Source organism: Leptidea sinapis, chromosome 40 (assembly GCF_905404315.1).
Source record: "Leptidea sinapis chromosome 40, ilLepSina1.1, whole genome shotgun sequence".
In the NCBI taxonomy this organism is placed as follows: Eukaryota; Metazoa; Arthropoda; class Insecta; order Lepidoptera; family Pieridae; genus Leptidea; species Leptidea sinapis.
Window position 1 is genome coordinate 5,041,695 of NC_066304.1, and position 24,366 is coordinate 5,066,060.

General features: G+C 34.9%; 2 protein-coding genes across 2 annotated transcripts in view; both read left to right on the forward strand.

The window, feature by feature from the left end:
* LOC126976405 (zinc finger protein OZF-like) overlaps positions 1-24,366 on the forward strand; it is a 132,895-nt gene that overhangs the window by 42,964 nt on the left and 65,565 nt on the right. The gene's annotated exons all lie outside the window — the stretch shown is intronic.
* On the forward strand, positions 100-23,688 carry LOC126976395 (translation initiation factor eIF-2B subunit delta). The gene is made up of 10 exons (XM_050824705.1): positions 100-316; positions 545-1,083; positions 2,066-2,227; positions 2,811-2,938; positions 7,655-7,754; positions 7,873-8,052; positions 9,552-9,679; positions 12,194-12,371; positions 19,354-19,534; positions 23,406-23,688. The coding sequence occupies exons 2-10, from the start codon at positions 637-639 to the stop codon at positions 23,609-23,611; spliced, it is 1,710 nt and encodes a 569-aa protein (XP_050680662.1). The 5' UTR covers positions 100-316; positions 545-636; the 3' UTR covers positions 23,612-23,688.

Below are 24,366 nucleotides of genomic sequence, written 5' to 3' on the forward strand. Positions count from 1 at the left end.
TTCCGATTTCTGTCCAACTGAAGGACTAGCATCTATGGTCATGAAATAAATATAAAAAAATGTGTTAAATTTTTAGCACTTTTTGCAAACCAAAGAGTATAATAATATTGTTGTAAGCAAACAAGTTGAAAATATATGCGTTTTTCTATTTTGTGATGAAATATCTATTTATACATTGATATTTGCTGCGAATTCATAATTAATATTGTCTTGTAGCTCTCAACTCTACTTTAATTATAGACAGAAGACTTTTGTGTACGTCTTAATATAAAAGATTTCCAATATTTACTTTAGTAGTTTCATAAATAATAAAAAAGTAAGTAATCTAAATTCCAAAATGTATATGTGATTAATATTAAAAGTTAACTATAGTATCCTATAATCGAATAAATAAGTATAAAAGGTTAGGTTCTTAGGTTATATTGTAAAAAATATACCTACGTATTACTTTTTTCTTTCTTCTCTTCATCTATCTTTTTTTTAGTTTTTTGCTATAATAATGCATTAATATTTATCCATACTAATAACTAACTATTCCAATAAGAATTAGAAATTCAAGAAGCTCGGAGACGAGGTGAAACCAATTTCATATGAAAAATATTATTATAAATATCAAGACAATTGAGATCGATTGAAATGTCCGACCCTTCTGCAAAATCTCGCGAAGAAGTGTTAGCTGCTAGAGAGGCAAAGAAATTAGCTAAAATGAAAGCTAAGAAGAAAGAAATTGGTGATACAAAAGTTGATAAGTCACAGTGCTCAAAAGATGCCCAAAAAGTAGATAATCAGCCAACAAAATCAAAAACTATTAGAGAAGATAAGCCCAAATATTCTGCATCAACTGTTGATAAAGTAAGAAATATTAAAAGCAAGGACGAAGTGGATAGGGCTGAAATACAACATTTGGAAGATTCTCTGAAAACTTTTAAACAATTAAAGCCAGAAAAATCTGAGAATGAAGGTGTTAAGATAAATGAGAATTTGACTGTTACTGATGTGGTGAACACTTTGAGGGACATAGTGAATGTAGCCAAGGATGTAGAAAATGTAACAGCTCTTGTACATGCAATGGATGTAAATAAGGTAATTAAAATTAGATTGAATATTTTTAATACCAGCAGATTTCTATTTTTTTTTCAAAATTAGGCTAATCACTAATAAAACACCTATCTTAATTTGAACATCAATAATGTTTATATTTTTTGAAGCAGTGTGTTTTGCAGCTTTAAGACATTTGCACAAAAACAATAAGTATATTTCATAAACTGAATTTTTGGGTGGTTTAATTTTTTTTATGGACAAGGAGGACTAACTAGTATATGGGTCACCTGGTGTTAAGTGATCACCACCACCCACATTCTCTTGCAGAGGAATTGCAGGAGTATTGTCAGCCTTTAAGGAAGGTGTACACACTTTTTTTGAAGGCACCCATGTCATACCATCCCGGAAACACCACACAAGGAAGCTTACTCCATAACTTTATAGTATGTTGAAGAAAGCTCCTTGAAAACCGCACCGTGGAAAATGGCCACACATCCAGATGGTGGGGAAGATATCCTAATTTGTGATGTGTATGCCGAGGTGGAATTATTCTCAGTGCATTTTTAAACCATAATCGTTACGTTTAAAATAAATTGCTGTTACTTCTTGTTGACAATAATTAGCTCCAGTTAGCGGTAATATAATCATAAAAAATAATCTTTGGTTGTGAGGTAAATTTTTTGTCAAAATGATTGTTGTAAATCATATTGAAATAACCTCTTCTTATTTTAATTGAATGAATTACTGAGAAAACATAATATTATCATTATGGCTTATCATATCCACATGGAAGTCAATATCTGTTCTAAATAATGTGCAGTCATATTATAGTATCTCTATAAGAACCTCTGTGTTTGTTTACCTTAAGTTTCGAAAATTGTCTGGGCAATCATTTTGTACTCGATCAAGGCTTGAAAATCTTATGGATATGGATTGTTTTAATTATAATAAATTAATGATTTTTTTAATTAAAATAAATTAAATGGACCCTATGCTTGACATCATGGATTTTTATTTGTTTTAGCCAAATGAAGAAGAGAAAAGTAAAGCCCAGTTGAAAGCGGAAAGGAGAGCCAAGCAAGAAGCACAAAGAGCTGCAAAACAAGCACAACAGAAGCAAGAAGCTCTACCAGAACAGAAGCCAAAAGAGGCAAAGGAAACAAGTATTGCTAAAGATATAAGCAAGGTATTAAATTAAACCTTTAATTATTTTTGAACATTCTCATAAATTTGACAAAAACTAGAAAACTACCAGAAATAATTTTGAAACCATTTGTGCATGTATATTATTATGTAATGAGCACTTCTAGAAAACTGTTACATAATGGTATAATTAGCTGTATCCCATTGGCAAGTCTCCAAAAGCATATTAATATATCTAAGTTATCAAACAACCTGGCAAAAAGTTATGACTATTTCATATTAATAGCAAGCAGTATTTCTTCTGTCTATTTTTCCTTGAGTGATAATTCCGCCAATATTTGTCTTCGAACAATTCAACACGTGTTCGCCTGTACTCGAGACATCCTCAGGAAATATTGAATCAACAAACTCTGGCACGAGGTCTCGTGTTGTGTCAAATTGTTTGAAGATCAATATTGGCATAATTAACACTAAAGGAAACTCAAAACATTTGGATAATTATGGATTTCCGTAAAATAACGCCTACTTCAATAAAGGTGTGCTTATCTTAATCACCATTGATTTGACTTGAGATTGTAAAATTAAAAAAATATTTTTGTGAATTGTAAAATATTTATTAATTGCAGGAGAAATCACCAAAACCAAAAACATTAGAGAGGCCTAAACTAAAATCTCATGGTACCTGTAACTGGTTCCAACATTTGTGTACCCAAGTGGATGCTGAGTCCTTAAATCAAATGGCATTAAACTCAAAGTGAGTGAATTCTATGAATCAAAGTTATATAATATAATATTGACACAAATTATCTTGCCCCGAACTAGGCATAGCCTGAACTATGGGTACAAGACAACAATATATACTTACCTTAACATACTTAAATACATATAAACATCCATGACTCGGAAACAGACATCCATATTCATCATATAAATGTTGGCAGGGTCACTAACCAATTGGCTATATAGGTTGTATCTATAAATCAAGCCTCTTTCATTAACATATTTGAATCCTTAATTCATACTTATATAAGATATATTGTTTGTGGCGAAGTTTTTTTATAGGTATCAAGGTAACAAAAAAGGAAATCATTTTTGTGAGTGCTACTCGAAATAAAACACTGATAAGTAGGTGTATGACCCCTCACATCACATAAATGACCAAGTGAAAACTTGTAAAGGGAGGCTAAATTGTAAAATACACACTTGAAATCACAAATATTTCTACGGTCTGAAAACTACATAAATAACATAACAAAAACAAAGGTGCTGGAAAGATTGTATTACTATTATTATTATTATTTGGAGAGGGTGGCTATATGCCTAGTCCTAATTGGGTCCTAGTAACACCACATCCAGAATTGAACTATTGTGTTCGCCACTCATACTTTAGCTCGTCGTCAAGCCCTGCCGCGTTTGTTAATTGTAGTATCTTCTTGACGCGAGTATTGCGAACAGCATCTGGGTGTAGGGTATAATCGCCAAGGATGGTGTTACGCTTATGCATTAGTGGGCCGCAATTGCAGAGCAGATGAAGAGGTGTTTCATCGGCCTCGAGGCAAAATCTGCAAGTTCTTTCGTTTTTTATTCCGACCACACAGAGGTGCTGTATTGCATTACTAACATCTAAAATGTGATTGGTGAGGGATACAGTGGAATGTTGTTGGAGTATGCTTTTATTTTATGATGTGTTACAATTTAGATTATATTGACGATACTAAAGTCAAAGTCATATAAACTTCATGTATTCAATTTGGCTTAAATTAAGCGCTTTTGAATAGTCACTATAAATATTACTTTTATCTGCCATATGTTCGAAAAAGTATAGCTTGTGAGAAGAACATACAAGAAACTGAACGGCCACTCTTTTCAATCAATAGAGTATTTTACTATGGCTGTAATATACAAAACAAATTAGTTTGTAAGTTGCTGCATCCAATATATGAATTGTGTTGGTTAAATGCGTTTTAATTACTAATTAATTACTTGTATAAATATAAATTATCATATATTGGATGCATCAACCTTTAAGAGATTGAATTTATTGTTTGTGTAAATATGCTTCGTGAACATTATGGTTGTGCTGTCATAATAATTAGTAATCACATCCAATAAGTACATTGATTTTTTAACTATAACAGGTCAATCTGACACCACAAAATATAGCACCGATTCTAGTATTGGTAGATGTCAAATATTTTTCTCAAAATTAATAACTTCATAATTTTTTAAAATATGTCCAATAATTGATGGAAGCAATGAAACCCCCTTATTCATAATGATCTGCTAACACATAACACTTATATAACACTAAAACTTAAAACAGCCGCTAAGGAGTGTTTTTTCTCATTCTGACTTAGGTCAATGGACGAAGACAGAATGAGAATTAGCAATGCCTTAAGTTAGCAGCCTGTTATGAATAAGGGGGTAAGTCATTGAAATTCAATTACTTAATTTGTCGTTCTGACATCTTTGTGTTATACTGATATTGGAGTCACTTGCCAGACCCATCAGTTGAATTCCATAGATCCATATTGGCCTCAAGATGTTCTTATATATAAGCAATTTATTTTCCAGTGATAGTCTGGAGTTCCGTCCCAACATCCAATACAAACTCCTGTTTTTAACCAACTTAGTCTGTATGTGTTTTCTCCATGTCCAGGTCTAAATGCATTCCCAAGTATTTTGCACTGTTGTTTTGGGGGAGTTGAGTATTCCGGAGGATGACGGGGGGGCAGTCTTCTCTCCTCAGAGGCTGTATGTTACTTGGACTGACTTGGGTACTGACATTAATTCTCCACTTATTCAGCCACTTTTCAATTTGAATTAGGCTGTGTTGGAGAATCATGGACCCTTCTCTAGAACATATACTACGAACTAGAATTGCGGTGTCATGTGTGAACGTAGCCACTGTCACTTCGTTGCAATGGGGTAGATCATGTGTATATATCGTGTATAGGACTGGACCCAAAACGGAGCCCTGGGGTACTCCTGCCAATATCTATTGAAATCTGGATGTGCTTTGATCTTCTTTAATTTGAAATATCCTATTAGTTAAATATGATTTTTATCAGAGTAAAGTGTTGGTATGGGAGGAGTATTTTAATCTTATATAGCAAGCCCTTATGCTAAACTCGGTCAAATGCCTGTTTAATATCCAGAAATACAGATGAGAAGTATAATTCCTTATTTTCAAATGTATCTCGGATGACTTTGCATACTCTGTGTATCTGCTCAACTGTGCTGTATTCTTTTCTAAACCCAAACTGGTGGTTAGGTATAATGGATCTATTCTGGAGCTCTAGGTAGAGTCTTTTCAGTAGGCTTATAGGTCTGTAGGAGTTTATGTCATGGCTTGGTTTTCCCGGTTTTTGGATCATTATTACTTGGGATACCTTTCACAATTTTGGGAAGTGTCCAGTTCTTAAGATACCATTGAAAATCATAACAAGGAAGAGGATAGCTTTCCGTGGGAGCTCCATGAGAACTTTTCTGTCGATTAAATCGAAGCCTGGAGCTTTATTGTCCGCCATTAGCCTAATAACACCATTTACTTCTTTAATGTTAGTGGGTTTATAATATATTGTTGGCATCTTTGGCATTGCATAACTGTGTTTCTTTTTGGCGGATCTTCTATTACAACTACATACTTGGTGGTAGATCACTTTAATATTCTTCACTGCCTTATTGTTGGGTGAAACATTGACAAAAAATGTTGGTGTAGGTTTTTGTCCTTTCCATACCTAGCATTTATTATTTCGCCTTCTACGGTATTACCAGTTTCCTTTATCGCTTCTCTTATTGAGCTATGTGGGGTTGTGTGATGAAGGTTTCTAATAACAATTCTGCAGGGTATTTTGTCTTTTCGATTAAAGGTGTGCCCAATTAATCCCTTTTCACGAATTTTTGATATAACATTTTTGTGCACTATATTAGCAGTAGTAATTTTAAGTTGATTTTTATTAATATTTGTATGTGTGAATCGGGAGTTTTCAGCAGATGATTTAATAGCTTCTGTCAGCTTGTTCACATCCTCTATACCATAAAAGATTATATAGGTGGTGGTTTGTCAGGCTTTTAGTTGGCAATGGTTGTTCTAAGTCATCAGTTATATCAACTGTCAATCTACTGAATCGGTTTAACGTTTTGAGCGGGTCTGGTGAGGGAGTTCCAGATAAACATTAGATACACTATTAATCTTACACTAATCATTAATTAATTATTCTAAATTTTAACAGTAAAAATTTTGCAAGTTTAATACGAACAACTGAAAAATACAAAAATGAAAATAAAACGTATTATTATAGCTGTGAAGACGTTATATGGTTATCACGAGAAATAAGCGTAAGACGAAAGTTATTATAGTTTTACATAAGTAGTTCTTCTAATAGTTAATTAAAATATTTTATATTATTTTAGTTGTCACTAGCATTAAACTAGGCCGTGCCTGTATTTTAATACTAGTTACTTCCAGATACATTGTTTCTTACAGTTACTTCAGTACATAAAAGCGTTTATAAGAATTTAACTTATGAAAAACATTTTTTAACAGTTCTACGAGAAAATAAATAACATTTGTCCATCATACATATTACTGGTTTGTACTTGAGCGGTCAGAAATAAAATTGAGGGTATTCTTAAAAACATTTGGGTTGACTACAAAGACTGTTGACTTGGTTTATCTTCAGAGAATAATATAGTAAGGTGTTATTGATTGGGTTTATTTTGAACTTTTATAAGTAATAATATATAATAAAGTATTAAAATACATTTAAAAAAGAAATATATAATAGTAGATGTATACATATAGATAAATATACATATTAATTTATTGATTGTGAAATATAAGCTATTATAATTTTTTGTGTGTGGTGATTCTGGAGTTGATTCAGTTCTAGGGCAGGTTTGGATTTTTTCCAGTGGTCTGTGAGCTTTGGGTGGCCTCGCTCTACGAGGTGCTTCTTGGTCGACTTACTAACATACTTTTATGAAAAGCTTGTTGTATGAGTTTTTTGAGCCCGTAACGTTTCCCGAATCCGAAGCCTGGTCAATCATTCCGGAGGAATTTGAGAGAATTCGATTTTGTGTTTCTGCCGTTATTGTTCACACGAGTAGGGCCGATATGAGGTGACGCCCATTCCCAAGAGAAGGCTATATGCAACAACGGTGCGCCTGGTCTGTTGAGGTTGGACGCCAGTGACTGATCTATCCCGTCAACCATTCATCATCTTAGCACGTGATCCACACCGTAGGATTAAGGGATTTTTTAAAGAGGTTACCTTCCTTGCAGTCCAAGTGGTGAAACTCAGACCCCCACGCCTGCCTGATTACAGGATTGCGGTCTGGGGCATACCTTGCGGAATGGATTTCTCTGTCGGGGTTATCTCCCTTACTTAGAAATCGGTTATAAATCCTTCATATTCTAGGTATAATATTCAATTAAAATTTTATAAGACTTTGAATTAATTTTCAGTTTACATCCTGCAGTCATCAAGCTTGGGATTCAACTGTCGTCTCATGTTATCACAGGGGCCAACGCAAGGTGTATCGCATTACTTGATGCTCTTAAAAAGGTGCGTGTCATTTATCTGAGAAAATATATTTGTATGTACTTTAGATAAACCACGGACTTGTAATCCAAAGATTGGATTTTATAATACTAGTATAGATTATTGTTTCCCGTTGTTACAGATGGTTCGCGACTATAGTCTTCCGGCCCGCACAGAGTTCGCCCGCGGCCTCGAGGCTCAGCTGGCGTCCAGCACCAAGTATCTGTGGAGTGCCAGGGCTCCGGCCGCCTCTGAGCTCAACGCGCTCAAACACTTCAGACACCATCTCACGCAGCTGCCTAACAATGTGGACGAGTTTGACGTAAGACCTTTCTACCATTGGGAGGCTCCTTTGCACAGGATGCCGGCTAGATAATGGGTACCACAACGGTGCCTATTTCTGTAGTGAAGCAGTAATATGTAAGTATTATTATGTTTCGGTCTGAAGGGCGCGGTAGCTAGTGAAATTACTGGGCAAATGAGACTTAACATCTTATGTCTGAAGGTGACGAGCGCAGTTGTAGTGCTGCTCAGAATTTTTGGGGTTTTTCATGAATCCTGTGCAGCACTGCATTGTAATGGGCAGGGCGTATCAATTACCATCAGCTGAACGGCCTGCTCGTCTCGTCCCTTATTTTGATAAAAAGAACATCTCTGTAGATTACTCCAACATCATAATTCGTGGAGTATCAGTGCCCAGGCATGTTTGACACAAGATGTGCCTCTAAATGTATAAAAATAATAATAAATCTTTATTTATCCATTAAAAACTTATACTAAAAGTGCCAGTCTTATAGAAAAGTAAGCAAAAATAAAAATGTTATATTACTAAAACTTAATTTATAATTAGCTCATTTAGGTCAACTAAATATTAGTGCTATTAGACCTTTTGTGATGTATAAAATAAGTAGGTAGACTACTCGTGTCTTTAACATCAAATTATCTAATTAAGAGATTACAAATTTTAATCTACAAAATATGCATCATCATCAGCCGGAACGTCCGATAAGCTTTAAGGTAATACCATACTTACGAAAACTACGCCACGGAAATGCCGCGGAAGACGCCCTAAAAATGTTACCTTCCTACTATTCAACATCAACGTCATCATCATCAGCCGGAAAACGTCCACTGCTGGACAAAGTCCTCCCCCAAAGATCTCCACGACGATCGGTCCTGCGCTGCCCTCATCCAACGTATTCCGGCGATCTTGACCACATCGTCGGTCCATCTTGGGGGCCTACCAACACTGCGTCTTCCGGTAGGTGGTCGCCATTCGAGGAGTTTACTGTCCCAACGGCCATCTGTCCGTCGAACTATGTGCCCTGCCCACTGCCACTTCAGTTTTGCAATCATTCAAAATATACATATTAAATTCAAATTTTTACATATTGATTATATTCTTATTAATTCTAACTTATGCCTAATAATTTTCTTGGTAATTCAGATTTGAGGCCCCTTCCTAATATTAACACATGTGGAAAAATATGCTATGTTTAAAGTGGGGATCCTCAATATGCGGCATTATAAGAGATCTAATTAACAGAGTAGTTTGAACTTGGTATAGAAGCTCTGATAGTTCTAATTATTTTGTAAGGCACTTTGTTAAAGGGCACCTAATTGCATCTGTTATCAACCTTTGAAAACGCAGGCATATTTGTAGACCCCTTAATTATGTAATGCACTTAATTGAAATCTGTTAATAATTATCAAAACTTAAATTCAAATCTATCTTATTTATCTATCTTTATAGCAGAACATTGAATGTGTGAATTAATGATGTTATAGCCCCAATTTAAAACTTGTATGTTTCACTTGCAGGCTAAGAAAACACTTCAAGAAGAAATAGACAGATACATTAGAGAGCAGATAGATATGGCGGGTGAAGCAATTAGCATCACGGTCAGGAACAAGATTAGCAATGGAGACAATATACTAACCTATGGATAGTAAGTTTATAAAAATTAGTGTATAAAAATAGTTTGTTATTTTAAAGTAATATCCTTTACTTCTGGTATTGAATATACAAATTTAATTTGTACCAAAATTTATTGACGATGCGGGACTCGAACCTGTGACCTCTCGGGTTGCATTCGAGTGAAGTATTAAGGTTCATAAGCGTTGTTACAAATTTAATTTAAGAAACATAATATACTTAGAAAGTTTACCATGAAGCTCCTTTGCACAGGTAGCCGGTTACATTATGGGTACCACAACGGCGCCTATTTCTGCCGTGAAGAAGTAATGTGTAAACATTACTGTGTTTTGGTCTGAAGGGCACCGTAGCTAGTGAAATTACTGGGCAAATGAGACCTAACATCTTATGTCTCAAGGGGCCGAGCACAATAATTGTAGTGCCGCTGAGAATTTTTGGGTTTTTCAAGAATCCTGAGCGGCACTGCATTGTAATAGGTAGGGCGAATCAATTACTGCTTGTCTCGTCCCTTATTTTCATAAAAAAAAAGCCAGCTTACTCCCCAAGTCAAGAAATCACCGTTCGTGTAACGCTACGTTTTTCGTAACGCTCTCGTTTGCGTAAGGCATTCACCAGCTTAATAATAGATTTAATAGTAGATTAGTAGCCAAGGGCTGTAAGGCATCAATTGCAGCCCGAGATATTTAGGCGCACGAGGGCGCCTATTGTTCGAGGGTGCAATTGATGCTTACACCCGAGTTAACTACTCTGCTTTACATCTCGATTGTGAGGTAAGTAGAAAAAAACCGACATTACAATAATAAAACATTTTATTAGTTAAAATTTATAGTGAGATGAGAATAATTTTCAAATTTTAAGGACAGGTGTTTTTTGGGTATGTTAATAGTTTGAGATTGTGATATTTGTTGGTCATGGACAAAATCTGACGGGATGAAGCTTTCTTCAGCAGAAGTTGATGGTTTCGGATCATCTCTTGAGAAAGATGTTTCATTTTTTGAAAGCTGAATAGTTTCCGTTATTTGGTTGGTAATTTTACTTTTATTTTGTATGGAATCTTCAATGTAACCTTCAGCCACCTTGCTGGATTTCCACCCACCGTGACTTTTTATAGTGATTAAGTTAGACCCAGCATCGGCTAAAAGTGTAGCCGATGTTCTCCGGAAGCAATGACCTGTGTACAATTCCGGGTTTGCTAACTCTAAATAACTTGCGATTTGCTTCGGCATACTTCTGGTGGTATTTTTTCCAATAACCTGTTTGTAGCATTTGCCTTGGTGGTACTTCAAAAAAAAAAATCGGTTGGTGTTTACATTTTCAGGACGAAGATTTCTGTATTTTTGTACGAATTCAGAGAATTATTGAGGAACTACAAATGTTCCGTCAATTTTAGTTTTTGTAGTTCGGTAGTTGAATTACTAACAACTGACCCTGTTGTTCTATGTTCTCTATTGTTATATTTGTCAATTCAATACCTCGGCATGCGCCAGTTATACCGAAGATAAGAACCACCTAAAACAAGCGAAATTTTAATTTAATTTTATAGGATTGTTAGAATTTAAAAGATAAATGATGAATTATTACCATTATGTGATTTGTTATTTTACGTACCTTAACAGATAAATATATGTCATCAGGGGCTTCATTTATGAATGTTTTCACGTCTTGCGCTGTAAAAACCTTTGACTTTTTGCTTTTGTGCCCAGCTGATTGTCTTTTTAGAAAAGATGATAAGTTCTTGATATTGATATCGTGTTCAGTACTCATAATTGCTTTTAACATTGAGTAAATGCACCACAAACTAGATGGCTGCAGCTTTTTTGATAGCTCACTAAAGTATGTTAAGAATACAGTCTCAGATAAAGACTTTACACGTTTTTCTTTACGCCACTTCATTAACTTGTCGTAAGTTTTCAAATATCTCTCATTAGAACTTTCAGGCAAAATATTGTTAATTGCTGATTCAGCTTCCATTTTCATCGAATCGGGTGCAGAACTCATGTTTTTTTTCCAAATTAGCACGTAATTATAAAAATCCCAAAAACAAACAATATTTAAAGTAAAAGTTTTCTATTCCCGCCTTTTTTCATCTTTTTTTTAATTGTTTTTTTCAAGAACTAAATTGAGCTTCGCCGTTCGATATTTAAAATTGATGACTATTATACTCATACGAAGACAAGGCTGAATAGCGAAGCGACCTCTTTTGTCATTGGGCTGAATGCATGATGTCTATTGCCAGTATTTGATGGTTAGATGTACGCGAACTTTCTGAAAGAGTGAAGAGTTTTTTTTAATTACTTTCCGCCCTAAGGCTCTTCTAGATACATTATTACCCTAGAGCGCTAATTGGTCACCTACAAGCCCAATTTGGGGGTAATAAGGACCTACTTACCGAATATGAGAGATGTAAAAGTGTTTTATTTAAATGTGTAACACTCGAGTTAATCAAAGAAAATACAATGTCGACCAATAACTATAAAAATTCACAATATGTAATTATTTCTAACGATAGTTTGTATTATTTTAACAGTTGCTCGTTAATAGAGCGCATCCTCCGCGAGGCTCACCTCAGCGGCGTGAAGTACCGCGCGGTGATCGTGGGCACTCGACTGGACCGCGGCGGCACCGAAATGCTCCGCCGGCTGTCAGTGTGTGGGGTCACCTGCACTTACGTAGATATCTCCGCGCTCAGCTTCGTCATGAACACGGTATGTTTTGTATACTTGTCTGTCGTTTTTTTTAAATTAGAGGGGGCAAACTATCTATATGTCAGCGCGCCATGGAAAGAAGTATGATAGGTGTTCGGTCTTTGCATTGTATATTATTTGGTAAAGTGCCAGTTAATTTTAACTGTGGAGATCGAACTTGCTGAGGTGCCATCTATCGCTACTGTACTTCAACCCCAAGTTGAAACCGGTAGCAAACGGTGGCGCTAGTCGCGACAATCGCGTGACGTACGCTTGTGTGGGCGCAACTCATAGGCCTACACAAGCTCTCTTCCGCTTGCGACCGCCGTACGAGAAGGTGCCGGCCGAGACGTTCTCTCGAGTGTTGAACCACGTGGGTTCCTGTAGTGCCGTGCACCGGTGGATGCTGTGTGGCGAGGAGCAGTAAAGGTAGGTGGTACATGCATTGTTCCTTTTTTCACGGTTGCTTTATTGCGCCTACCAAATAATCTACAGTCCATTCTTAATATCGAACATTTTAATAATTTATAAATTAATAACAAAAGAATGGACAAAGAATAGCAGTATCAGATTCAGACAAAAGTTCAGGATGTATCTCACAAAATAACAATAAAATATTGGAAATGGGCAGGACATATGATTATAGGAACATACAAATGGAGTAGATGGAGAGAAGAAATTTGTCACTCAATGGTACCCAAGGAATGGAAAAAGAAACAGAGGCAGACCTTGGAGTAGATGGGATGCCGAAATAAGGCAGGAACAGGAATGGGGAAGATTGGAGGAGGTCTTCTTCAACTGGCAACCGGACCCGCAGAAATTGAGAAAAAGTGATATTTATTAATGATAAACTGGCCAATTAAAAGGCTAATAATAATATATAGGGGGCAAGCGGGTAAAGCCCCTCATGTGAAGGGAAGTTGTGATTATTGAAACTTCTTTAGTGGCGTTCAGCACCTTTCTTGGGATGGGTATAAAATGTTAAACTCACGTCAGGACACGTGACCTGATTGAAACTTCGTAAGAAAGTCGTTGAAATTATGGTTGAACGTTGATTTTTCTAAAAGATAAACTTTTTAATGCAAAATACACTGGCCTGCAAAAGTAAGTATCACACTTTTCAAATTAATTTTTTTTCTTAACTATAGAAGGTAGAGATTTGAGATTAAAAACGTTTTGTTGCAAATTTTATAGGCTTTAATTCTTAGAAACTAAAATTATACATTATTACACGGACTTAAAGAGAATGAACGATCAACTGTTAATCTTATGGAAATAGCAGTAGAAAAACTAAAAAACGAATTAAATATAAACTTGAGTAACAGTGATATTGACTACATTTACAGAATAGGAAAGAAAGAGGTAGAAGAACACAGAAAATAAGGCCAGTACTTATTTCACTAACGAACAGATGGATGAAATACGAAATAATAAAAAACAAGAAGAAACTTAAAGACATTTATATCACCGATGATTACTCTAAGGAAGTTATTGAAAAGAGAAAAGCACTAAAAATAAAGATGATGGAAGAAAGAAGCAAAGGAAACTTTGCAATTATCAAATTTGATAAACTCATAGTTAAAGATAGTACTTCCTCAGAAACTACCCAACGACATAAAAGAAAGCCATCTTCACCTCTAAGCCAAATACGCAAACAAACTAATAGCTCAAACAAAGTGAATAGAAAAAATGCGTTTGATGTGATGAGAGAAAGAAGCAGCACTTTATCATCGTTAACGCCAATCATGACCAGAGATAAAAACACAGCATAGGAAATAATCATCAGTCACCGCAATAAACCGGAAAGAAAAAACAAGCAAAAACACAATAATTATAAGGAAAATAAGAAACCAATCCTCAATCCGACTGGTCATCGTGAGGATTTAGACCAAAACCCTCCATCTAAAGAAAAAGAATTATTAAAAATTTGTACATACAACGTGAGATCATTATCCTCGGTAGAAAGACTTTTAGAATTAACAAACGCACTACAATCTATTAATTGTGACATAATAGGACTTGCTGAAGTAAGAAGACTAGGCTGCAGTATAGAAGAATATCAAGAATATATATTTTGTTACATGGGAGAAACTAAAGGCAAGCATGGAGTAGGATTCTTGGTGAAGAAGAGATTTAAGGAAAATATATCAAATTTCACAGGAATATCAGAAAGAGTAGCACTGTTACAAATGTCGTTTTACAATTTGAAATAAAAATTTCAATAATACAGGTATACGCACCTACAGAAAAAGCAAGTGATACAGAAATTGATTAATTCTATGATGACCTTCAAAAAGCGCATGATTTAGCAGACAGCAAGGTTGTAGTTATAGGAGACTTCAATGCAAAAATAGGTCAACCTAAAACAAGAGAAAGTATGGTCATGGGAAAATATGGTATTGGACAAAGAAACGAAAGAGGAGAAAGATTAATAGAATATGCTCTTGAACACAAACTGTCAATAACTAATACGTTTTTTAATAAAAAACAAAAAAATAAATGGACGTGGATGTAGGAGGTCATACAGAACAAAGCTTCCCATCCCTTACACAGAAGAAGAAACAAAGAATTACTTAGAAAACTGTATATGTTACATGGATTAGAAACAACGGGAATGGGAAAAAGAAATTGATGTACAAAATTATTACAATTTTCTAGCAGAGGCTATATTACAAAGACCTACACCACAAAAAGTGCAGATAAAGAAAAACCGGAACAGAATATTTAGCGAAAAAACAGACAATCTAATTAAAAAAAGAACAGAATTGATAAATACAAAAAATAAAAATAAAGAACTTAAAGAAGAATTGAGTAAAATTTACAAAGAAACTAAAAATCGATAAAAAAAGATTACAGTATTCATAGGAAAAATATTATCACAAAAAATTTAGAAAATCACAGAAGCGTAAAAAGAGCTTTCAAAGAATTGTGTACTCATAAAACATGGATCCCCAAAATTGAAAATAAAAGAACCATAGCAAATACTAGAAAAGATATAATGGATCAAGCATCAAATTTTTATAAAGAATTATATCGTAAAACAGAGGAAGAGGAACTGAGGTCTGAAATAACAAAACATACAAATAATAAATGTACACAGACAAATGATATTATAATACAAGAAACAGAAGTATATGACAATATTAAAAACCTAAAAACAAATAAAAGCCCAGGCCCGGACAACATAAGTAATGAGATACTAAAAATTTATGCACCCGTTCTTGTTCCTCATCTAACAAAGCTATTTAATATGATAATTGATACAGAAGTAGTACCGAAACAATGGAATGCATCAGATATCATATTATTATATAAAAAAGGCGATCCTAACAATATAGAGAACTACAGGCCTATTAATTTACTGGCAAACATATGTAAATTATTTTCCTCAATAATCTTGAAAAGGATAACACAACAAATTGATAACGAACAACCTGTAGAACAAGCTGGCTTTCGCTCAGGTTTCAGTACAATGGATCATATTCATACCTTAGAACAAGTTTTCGAAAAATATAAAGAGTACAATAGACCACTTTACGCAGCTTTCGTTGATTATAACAAAGCATTCGATAGTATTAGTCATGATTCAATTTGGAAAGCACTTAAATCCCTTAATGTACCTCAAAAATATCAGAACATAATAAAACACATCTACTCTAATAGTACCAGTAATGTTAAATTGGAAACAAGAGGAGAGTCAATAAAAATCGAACGCGGAGTAAAACAAGGAGACCCTCTGTCCCCAAAAATTTTCATTTTGGTACTGGATTATGTATTTCGACAAATTGACTGGGTAAACAAAGGCATAATAGTTAATGGCTGTTTCTTAAGTCATCTAAGGTTCGCTGATGACATCGTAGTACTAGCAGAAACTCCAAAAGACCTAGAAAATATGATCAATTCACTAGACAAAGAAAGTTTAAAAATTGGATTAAAAATGAATTTCAATAAAACCAAAGTGATGACTAACAGTTTTCAAATACCCATCACCACTAGCGGCAATGAAATTGAATACGTTGAAAAATATATATATTTAGGCAAACAAATATCATTTGATAAAAATTCCAACGAAGAAGAAGTCGAAAGAAGAAGGAATTTAACCTGGAAAAAATTTTGGTCTTTGAAAGAAATTCTAAAGGGAGATTTCAATCTAAAGCTGAAGAAAACTGTAGTTGACACATGCTTATTACCTTGTCTTCTATATGGATGTCAAACATGGACTTTCACAAATAAAGTTAAACAAAAAATTAGAACGACACAGAGAGCAATAGAAAGAAGTATATTGAAAATAAGAAAAATTCAAAAGATAAGAAATGTTCTAATTAGACAAAACCAAAAAATAAAAGATGCACTGACCCACGCATTGAAACTAAAATGGCAATGGGCCGGTCATATATCACGACTCACAGACAACAGATGGACGATAAATACAACGAAATGGAAAGGGCCGGTGGGCATTAGAAAAGTTGGAAGACCGTGTAAGAGGTGGGCTGATGATGTGATTGAATACGCTGGAAAAGACTGGCTAATATTGGGCAAAGACCGAATAGTGTGGAAAAAAATGGAGGAGGCCTTCACCCAAAGAGGGGCCCATACTACTAATTAAACATTTATTATTAAGAAATAGAAAAAAAAAAATACTAACATAAAACTATTCTCTTTTTAAATTCTTATAATATTAGTCTTAAGTTAAGTTTACTAACAATAATTATAAGTTTGTTTTAATTTTTAAATTTAGCTTAACTTAATTATGTAATTTAGTATGGGAATACTAAAATTTTTTTGTTTTGTTTTGTTTTGTTTGTTATTTATTTTTTTAATAACTGGTATTGCCTCCTCGAGCTCTGATTACAGCTTCGAGCCGGTTTGGCATACTGTACACTAGGTTTCGGAGCCGATGTTGGGGAATATTCTCCCATTCTTCTACCAGGGCCTGCTTTAGTGCCCTGAGGGTGGTGGTCTGCGATTTCTGACTATACTCCCAAGCTCGTCCCAGGCGTGTTCAATCGGGTTGAGTTCAGGACTTCTTGATGGCGAAGTCATCACGCTGATACCGACCTCCTGAATATACTCTTGTACGATATGAGCCGTGTGTGGTCGGGCATTATCATGCATCAGCATATTTGCTGCATACTCATTGAGAATCTCTTGAGCATATCTTTGCCCAGTGAGGGTGCCATTTTCTATGGCTACTAGCTCTGTGCGACCTTCTGAAGATATGCCAGCCCATACATGTACACTGCCTCCACCGTGTTGGACTCTTTCTGAGATGCAGGCTTGAAGATATCGCTCACCAGGTCGCCTGTAAACACTTCGCCTTCCATCAGAAGTGTAAAGGGAGAATCGAGACTCATCTGCAAACAAAATTCTTGACCATTCTTCTTCATCCCACTGCATGTGTTCACGGGCGTATCGCAGTCTCGCTACTCGATGCTGTCTCTCGAGTTTTGGGCCACTCGCTGGTCTTCGGGGTTTCAAATTTGCTTCAGCAAGTCTTCTTCTCACTGTACTGTCACTAATGTAGTCCCTCCGGGTCTGAAGTAGCTGTTGCTGGACTTCAACTGCATTTTGGAGGCGATTTATTAACACAGTGGAAATAATATATCTTCTCGGGCACTGGTACACCTGGGTCTGCCATTACAAGGTCTCCTCAGATGGTGTCCAGTCTCTTCGTACCTTCGCTTTACCTTCTGGACCGTTCGTACCGTCACACCCACCATTCTTGCAGTGCGACGCATTCTGATGCCTAGTTCCAGAAAAGCCATGATCCTAGCACATTCTTCAACTGAAAGAGGCATGATAAATAAATGTTATGTGCTTTTTAGCATAAATTTTTAAAACAAGACCCATCGATCTTGAAAAAAATTTAAAACAGAAAGAAAAATGTGAATGGTAAAATTGTAATTCGGAAACGTCCACTTTGAAAAAGGAATGGTTTTGTTTTTGATGTTTTTTTTCAGCCAATTCTTAAAAGAAGGTTACCGACTATAAAGTTTTTATGTACAAAATTAAATTCTCTTTGGAGTTCTTTTTATTTCGAAAGTATATCTTGTGAACTTAAAACGTTATCCCAATTTTAAAAGTGTGATACTTACTATTGAAGGCCAGTGTAATTGTAACAGTTCTGAAGTGATTTTTTTTGTGTAATATTAATTGTAATTTTTGTGTACGATAGCGTAAAATTAATATTGTATTTAACCACATTAATGCTAGTACTTTTATACTGATAAATAAAGGAAATCGTGCGCAGTTATTCCCTAATCATTCAAAAACATTCAAAAATGCACAACTAATTTATTATTATTATTAATATTCCAGTTTTCATTTCTACCGGTAATCCCAGCGAGCAACCCTTTTTTTTAATGTTTTTAAACAACATTTAATCGAATTTTTTAAAATATTTTTTAATCAACATTTAATTGAATGTTTTTTGGGCAATACTTATTTTTAAATATTTTCCTTGGAAAATATTTGTTTGTTAACTTTATCGGTTGTTGTTACACGGAGGTGATAAAACTGGTGGAATCTGCTATATTTCTTGGCATTACTCTGGATTCAAAATTACAATGGGGCATATATATATATCCCATATTGAAGGATTGGCGAACAGACTTAGTTCGGCGGCATACGTGGTTAAAAAGATTAGACAATTAACTGACATAGATACGGCGCGACTAGTATACTTTAGTTATTTCCATAGTATTATGTCCTGTGGTATATTGCTATTAGGCAACGCTAACATAATAAGTTTAATTGTACGATATTACTTTGTAATCATATTATTTTGTGAAAAAAAAAATCCCGCCGAGTTTGTTGCGACCGTTCTTATCAGGTCTGAAGCATATTTTTTGGAATGGGTGGTACTTTTTGACTTTCAATAAATGATGTCACATGTTATTTTGAATAAAAATAGTTGAATTTGTCAGTTGAAGTTTCACTTCTACAATGTTTCCTAGCACACAATTCGAGTTTTTTTAACTTATTTTTAAAAATTTGCGGGTAGATCGATAAGGTAGTGGTTGGTGCGGAGTCGCTGCTAGTGACGGGCGCAGTAGTAGCGACGGCCGGCACACTACAGACCAGCCTGGTGGCTCGTGCTCACAACGTGCCGGTGCTGGTCGCGTGCGAGACACACAAGTTCACCGAGCGCGTGCAGTACGACGCTTTCGTCTACAACGAGATCGGTCAGTATCCAGATTTATTATTATTGTAACCAGTGGGAGGCTCCTTTGCACAGGATGCTGGCTAGATTATGGGTACCACAACTGTGACTATTTCTGCCGTGAAACACTAATGTTAGCATTACTGTGTTTCGGTTTGAAGGGTTCTAGCTAAGGGTGAAAGCTAGTGAAATTACTGGGCAAATCAAATCAAAATAACTTTGTTCATGTAGGTCACGGAAATGACAATTATGAATGTCAAAAAAATATTTTCTTATTGAATCTACCGCTAATTCGTAAAGGGTTGAGCAAATGAGAAGAAGTAGCAAGAAACTCATTGCCACTTTTATATCAAGATTTACATTTCCATCGATTTACAAATCATTTCAATTACAATATAATATGTAAAATTATGCAACAAACATACTGAGACTTAACATCTTATGTCTCAAGGTGTCGAGCGCAATTGTGGTGTCGCTCAGAATTTTTGGGTTTTTCAAAAATCCTGAGCGGCACTGCATTGTAATGGGCAGGGCTTATCAGTTACCATCACCTGAACGTCCTGCTCGTCTCGTTCCTTATTTTCATTTAAAAAAATCAGTTTGTTATTTGAAGTGATATCCCTCACTTTATATTTTATTATACAGAACATCAACATTATGTTATATTTGACAAACAATGGGTCTTATTTTATAAAGGAACAAGCACTGACACATGACTCTAATAGATGTACACATCACTCGGTTTGGTTCATTAGTAAAATCTAAATCCAAAAACATAATATAAATTACAATAATGGTTAATTAATTTTACTACTTTTTTTTAAGGTTATAATAATTATCAGATTTTATTTTCATTTGAAAAGGAGTAAATATAAAAAGGAAAATGACAAGCATTGTGTGGAGCTTGGGCCACTTACAAATATTTTCGATAAATGTTAGAATAAAACAAAGCTTGATAATTCTATTTTCATTCACAAAAAAAAAATATCTGGTTGGAATCACAATTTAAAAAAATATTAGGTTAAGTTAGTTAGTGCCTACAGAGTTATTCTGAACCATTAACCAATCATGATTTAAAGAATGTTGTAAAAGCCACGTATACCTTTAAATAAGTAACTTATCGCATACATAATAAAGTAAGTAGTTACAATACTTCGTACTGCGTAGTAATTTCATAATAAATAACACTCACTGTAATAAAATTTATTGAAGTAGGCGTTACTTTGCGGAAATCCATAATTATCCATATGTTTTAAAACTTTTGCCAAAATGACGAGACTGGTGCCAGATTTAGGCGAGTCAACGTGTCCTGAGGATGCAGGGGCGAAACACGTGTCGAATTGTTTAAAGACAAATATTGGCGGAATTAACACTTAAGAAAACTTAAAACATTTGGATACTCACTGTAATAGTTTCAGCATTTACGGAGAAAATATAATTAGTATCTCAACTCGGCGTAAAAATACAAAACAACGGCATGGAACTGAAATAAAATTCAAATATCCTTTGCTGATTGCGAACGTGTAGGTAATTCGTTTCCAGTATAACTTAAAATACTCTGTGGTATTTAGTACGCAAAAAATGACACTGACAGTCAATGAAAGCATAGACTCACTACATGACAAATTGTTTCGATTCGATTTTAATTATTGAGTTTCATTTGTGGAGCAAACACAACACGGGCTCCGTCATTCGAATTATGGCAGATTGTAACTCCACCGGACCTCGTATGTGGCAAAGAAAATAAAAGCAAAAAAAGGAGAACCACAACCATAAGAAACATTGTATAATGCGTCCTATCTCATTTTCTCCTACGTTAAATCTTATGAATTTGGGTGTCTGTCATTGTAATTGAAATGATTTGTAAATCGATGTAAATGTAAATCTTGATATAAAGGAGTGGCAATGAGTTTCTTGCTACTTCTTCTCATTAGCTCAACCCTTTAGCGGTAGATTCAATAAGAAAAATTTTTTTTTTTGACATTCATAAGTGTCATTTCCGTGACCTACGTGAATAAACTGATTTTGATTTGTCTCTTTTAACTGGCGCTTTTTCATTTCATCCACTTTCAAATCACAACGATGCTAAAGAAGTTTTCACTTCAAAAATGTCATATTTCCAGTGTATTGTTTATTACTGTTTATTTTTGTATTGTTAGTTTCTGATATAAATCAGAAACGATATTGTCATTTAGTCGATTAAATATCATATTATTGATATACCATATCTTTAGATTAATTTCATCATGATTTGTATCTGATTTAGATATGTTTAGGGTTTTATTTTCTTAAATGTGTGTGAGGCGGTGATCACTTAACATCAGGACCCGCACGCTCGTTTTTTCTCCTCTTCCTTAAAAAGAGTAGGAGGTTTCTTTTCGAAGGTTGCCAGGTAGGTGAGAACCTCAGTGGCGACTTTTGCCAAAAACAGTAATTTGCAAGCATTGTTGTGTTTCGGTCGGAAGGGTGCCGTATCTAGTGAAATTACTGGGCAAATGAGACTTAACATCTTTATCTGAAAATGACGAGGGTAATAATTGTGATGCCGCTTAGAACTTTGGGTTATATCAAGAATCCTGAGCGGCACTGCTAATAATATATTAGAGCCTCTTGCTGTTAGACAACGCATGAAAACAGGGCAGGTTTTTTACTTCAGTGTGCATGAAAAACTGCGGCTTACACGTGCGATATGAATGTCATTTTTAGTGACGCATGCAGTTGCTGAAAATAGAGGTTTTCTATCAGTTCGCCCGCAATTTTTTTAACGTGTTCCCACCTTTCATAATCTATCTGGAGTCTAGACGTATAAATAATCTAGTTAACGTGGGCGATAACGCTCCCATGTGGGCGTTTGAGACTTTCGGGGGCAGTAGAAGACCCAGAGAAAATTAGGGGGCATTGAAATGGCGCAGATGGGGCGTGGTTATATTAAAAAATATAGTCTAAAAAGGCAAAAAAAATACACGAAATTACTCTAGAAAAAAACATATTCTCAAAGTGGGCGGTGAGCAAAATAAGGTTGAGAAACTGTGATCTAGAGGTATCACACACCTAAGAAAACCACACACAGCACAAATGTAACCAACTTCACAATCACTATATACATCTCTAACACTCACCCACACACTTCACCATATACTAAACACATAATATAATAGTAATAATGTATACATTTCAAATCACATGTCCTGTACTATTGTTTAATGTCTTGTTATCAATTACCGTACTCTGTTTACTATTTAGATCTATGTGCATGAAACATCATTCCTTATTGTATTCGGAGAAGGGCGTTGTTGGCTGCGCTGCAGTTACTACTTTTGCAGCTATTGTCGTTTTTACTTGTTTGTATTAGCTTTGTTAAATTGTTCCAAAGTTTTATTATTTATCATTAAATATAATCACGTCTTGCTTGTCTCATCGGAAAAGTTGTATAAAAGGCATTTATTTTCACAAAATTGATTCCTTTAGAATTCTTTTTGATGTCATTTCTATAACTACTAGATACTACTACCGCTTCGGAAACGAATGGCGTTCTGAGAGAGAAGAAGCGGCGCAAGAAACTCTCCCAGCATTCTTTTTTTGCGCTCTTTTCAATAAAAATATACAATATTGTACAGTCATTTCTATCGCTATAAAATAATCACAACCTAGTCCCAGGCTGTCCGGTCATTTATATATTCAGCAATGGAGTAATAGGATTTACGACAGAGCCATTTTTTTATAAAACATTTAAATTTATTTATAAATAATGCCTTAACAGTGGCTGGGACTTTATTATAGAAGTGTATACATTTACCCTTAAAGCTATTATGTATCTTATGAAGCCTACTAGAATTAGTTACAAGCAATCTCTTATTTCTAGTGTGTATTCTGATGTGTATATTTATTTTTAGGTGATCCGGAAGCTCTGATCGATAAAACAGACGGTAATTCGCCGCTGAAGGACTGGCACTCAAATCCCAACCTAACTCTTTTGAATTTGGCGTATGACGTCACACCGCCCAGCCTCGTCACTGCCGTGGTCACAGAACTGGCAATACTACCGTGCACCAGCGCCCCTGTTGTCTTGAGATTCAAGTCGTCGGAATACGGACTGTGATTGATCTGTGATTTTCACATTGTGTAACATAGGAAATGTATAAATTTATGCAAATATATTTTTTTTTCTGGAATGCCCTTATGACTTTTACTTTTTCCATTTTGTCATTTTCAGATTTATGCAAGTTAATAAACATTATGATAACTATGCAAAGTTCTTGGCACCTCGATAGCCATGTTGTCACATAATTGCTGTATTTCTAATTTTATTTGTTGATCAAATAAAATTCAATCTATTTATATATCTTGCTCATTGCTTCTATGGAATAATTAGGTATACAATAATTATCCAGTGATTATAGTTTTTACGTAATAATAATATTTTTTAAATTTGATACTGTATTTGCCAGAGTAGTATAATGACACAAATGAAATGCAACTAAATTAGTAAGCAAAATAGCTGGTACAATAACAATTTGTTGTTTAATGTTTTGTCATATCTTTTTTCGCACGATATTTATATATCGTGCGAAAAAATTGCGATTTTCAAATGCAGCTGGATTCTCAAAAATCCTTCAATATAAACATAATATTGACACACCTTTACACAAAGTATCTTGCCTCAAACTAGGCTGTACTATGGGCACAAGACAATGATATATTTAATACAATATACTTACTTAAACATACATAAATACTTATAAACATTCATGACTCGGAAACAACATCTATATTAATTATATAAATGTTTGTTCCTACCGGGATTCGAACCCGGGACCTATAGCACAGTAGGCAGGGTCACCAACCACTAGCCCA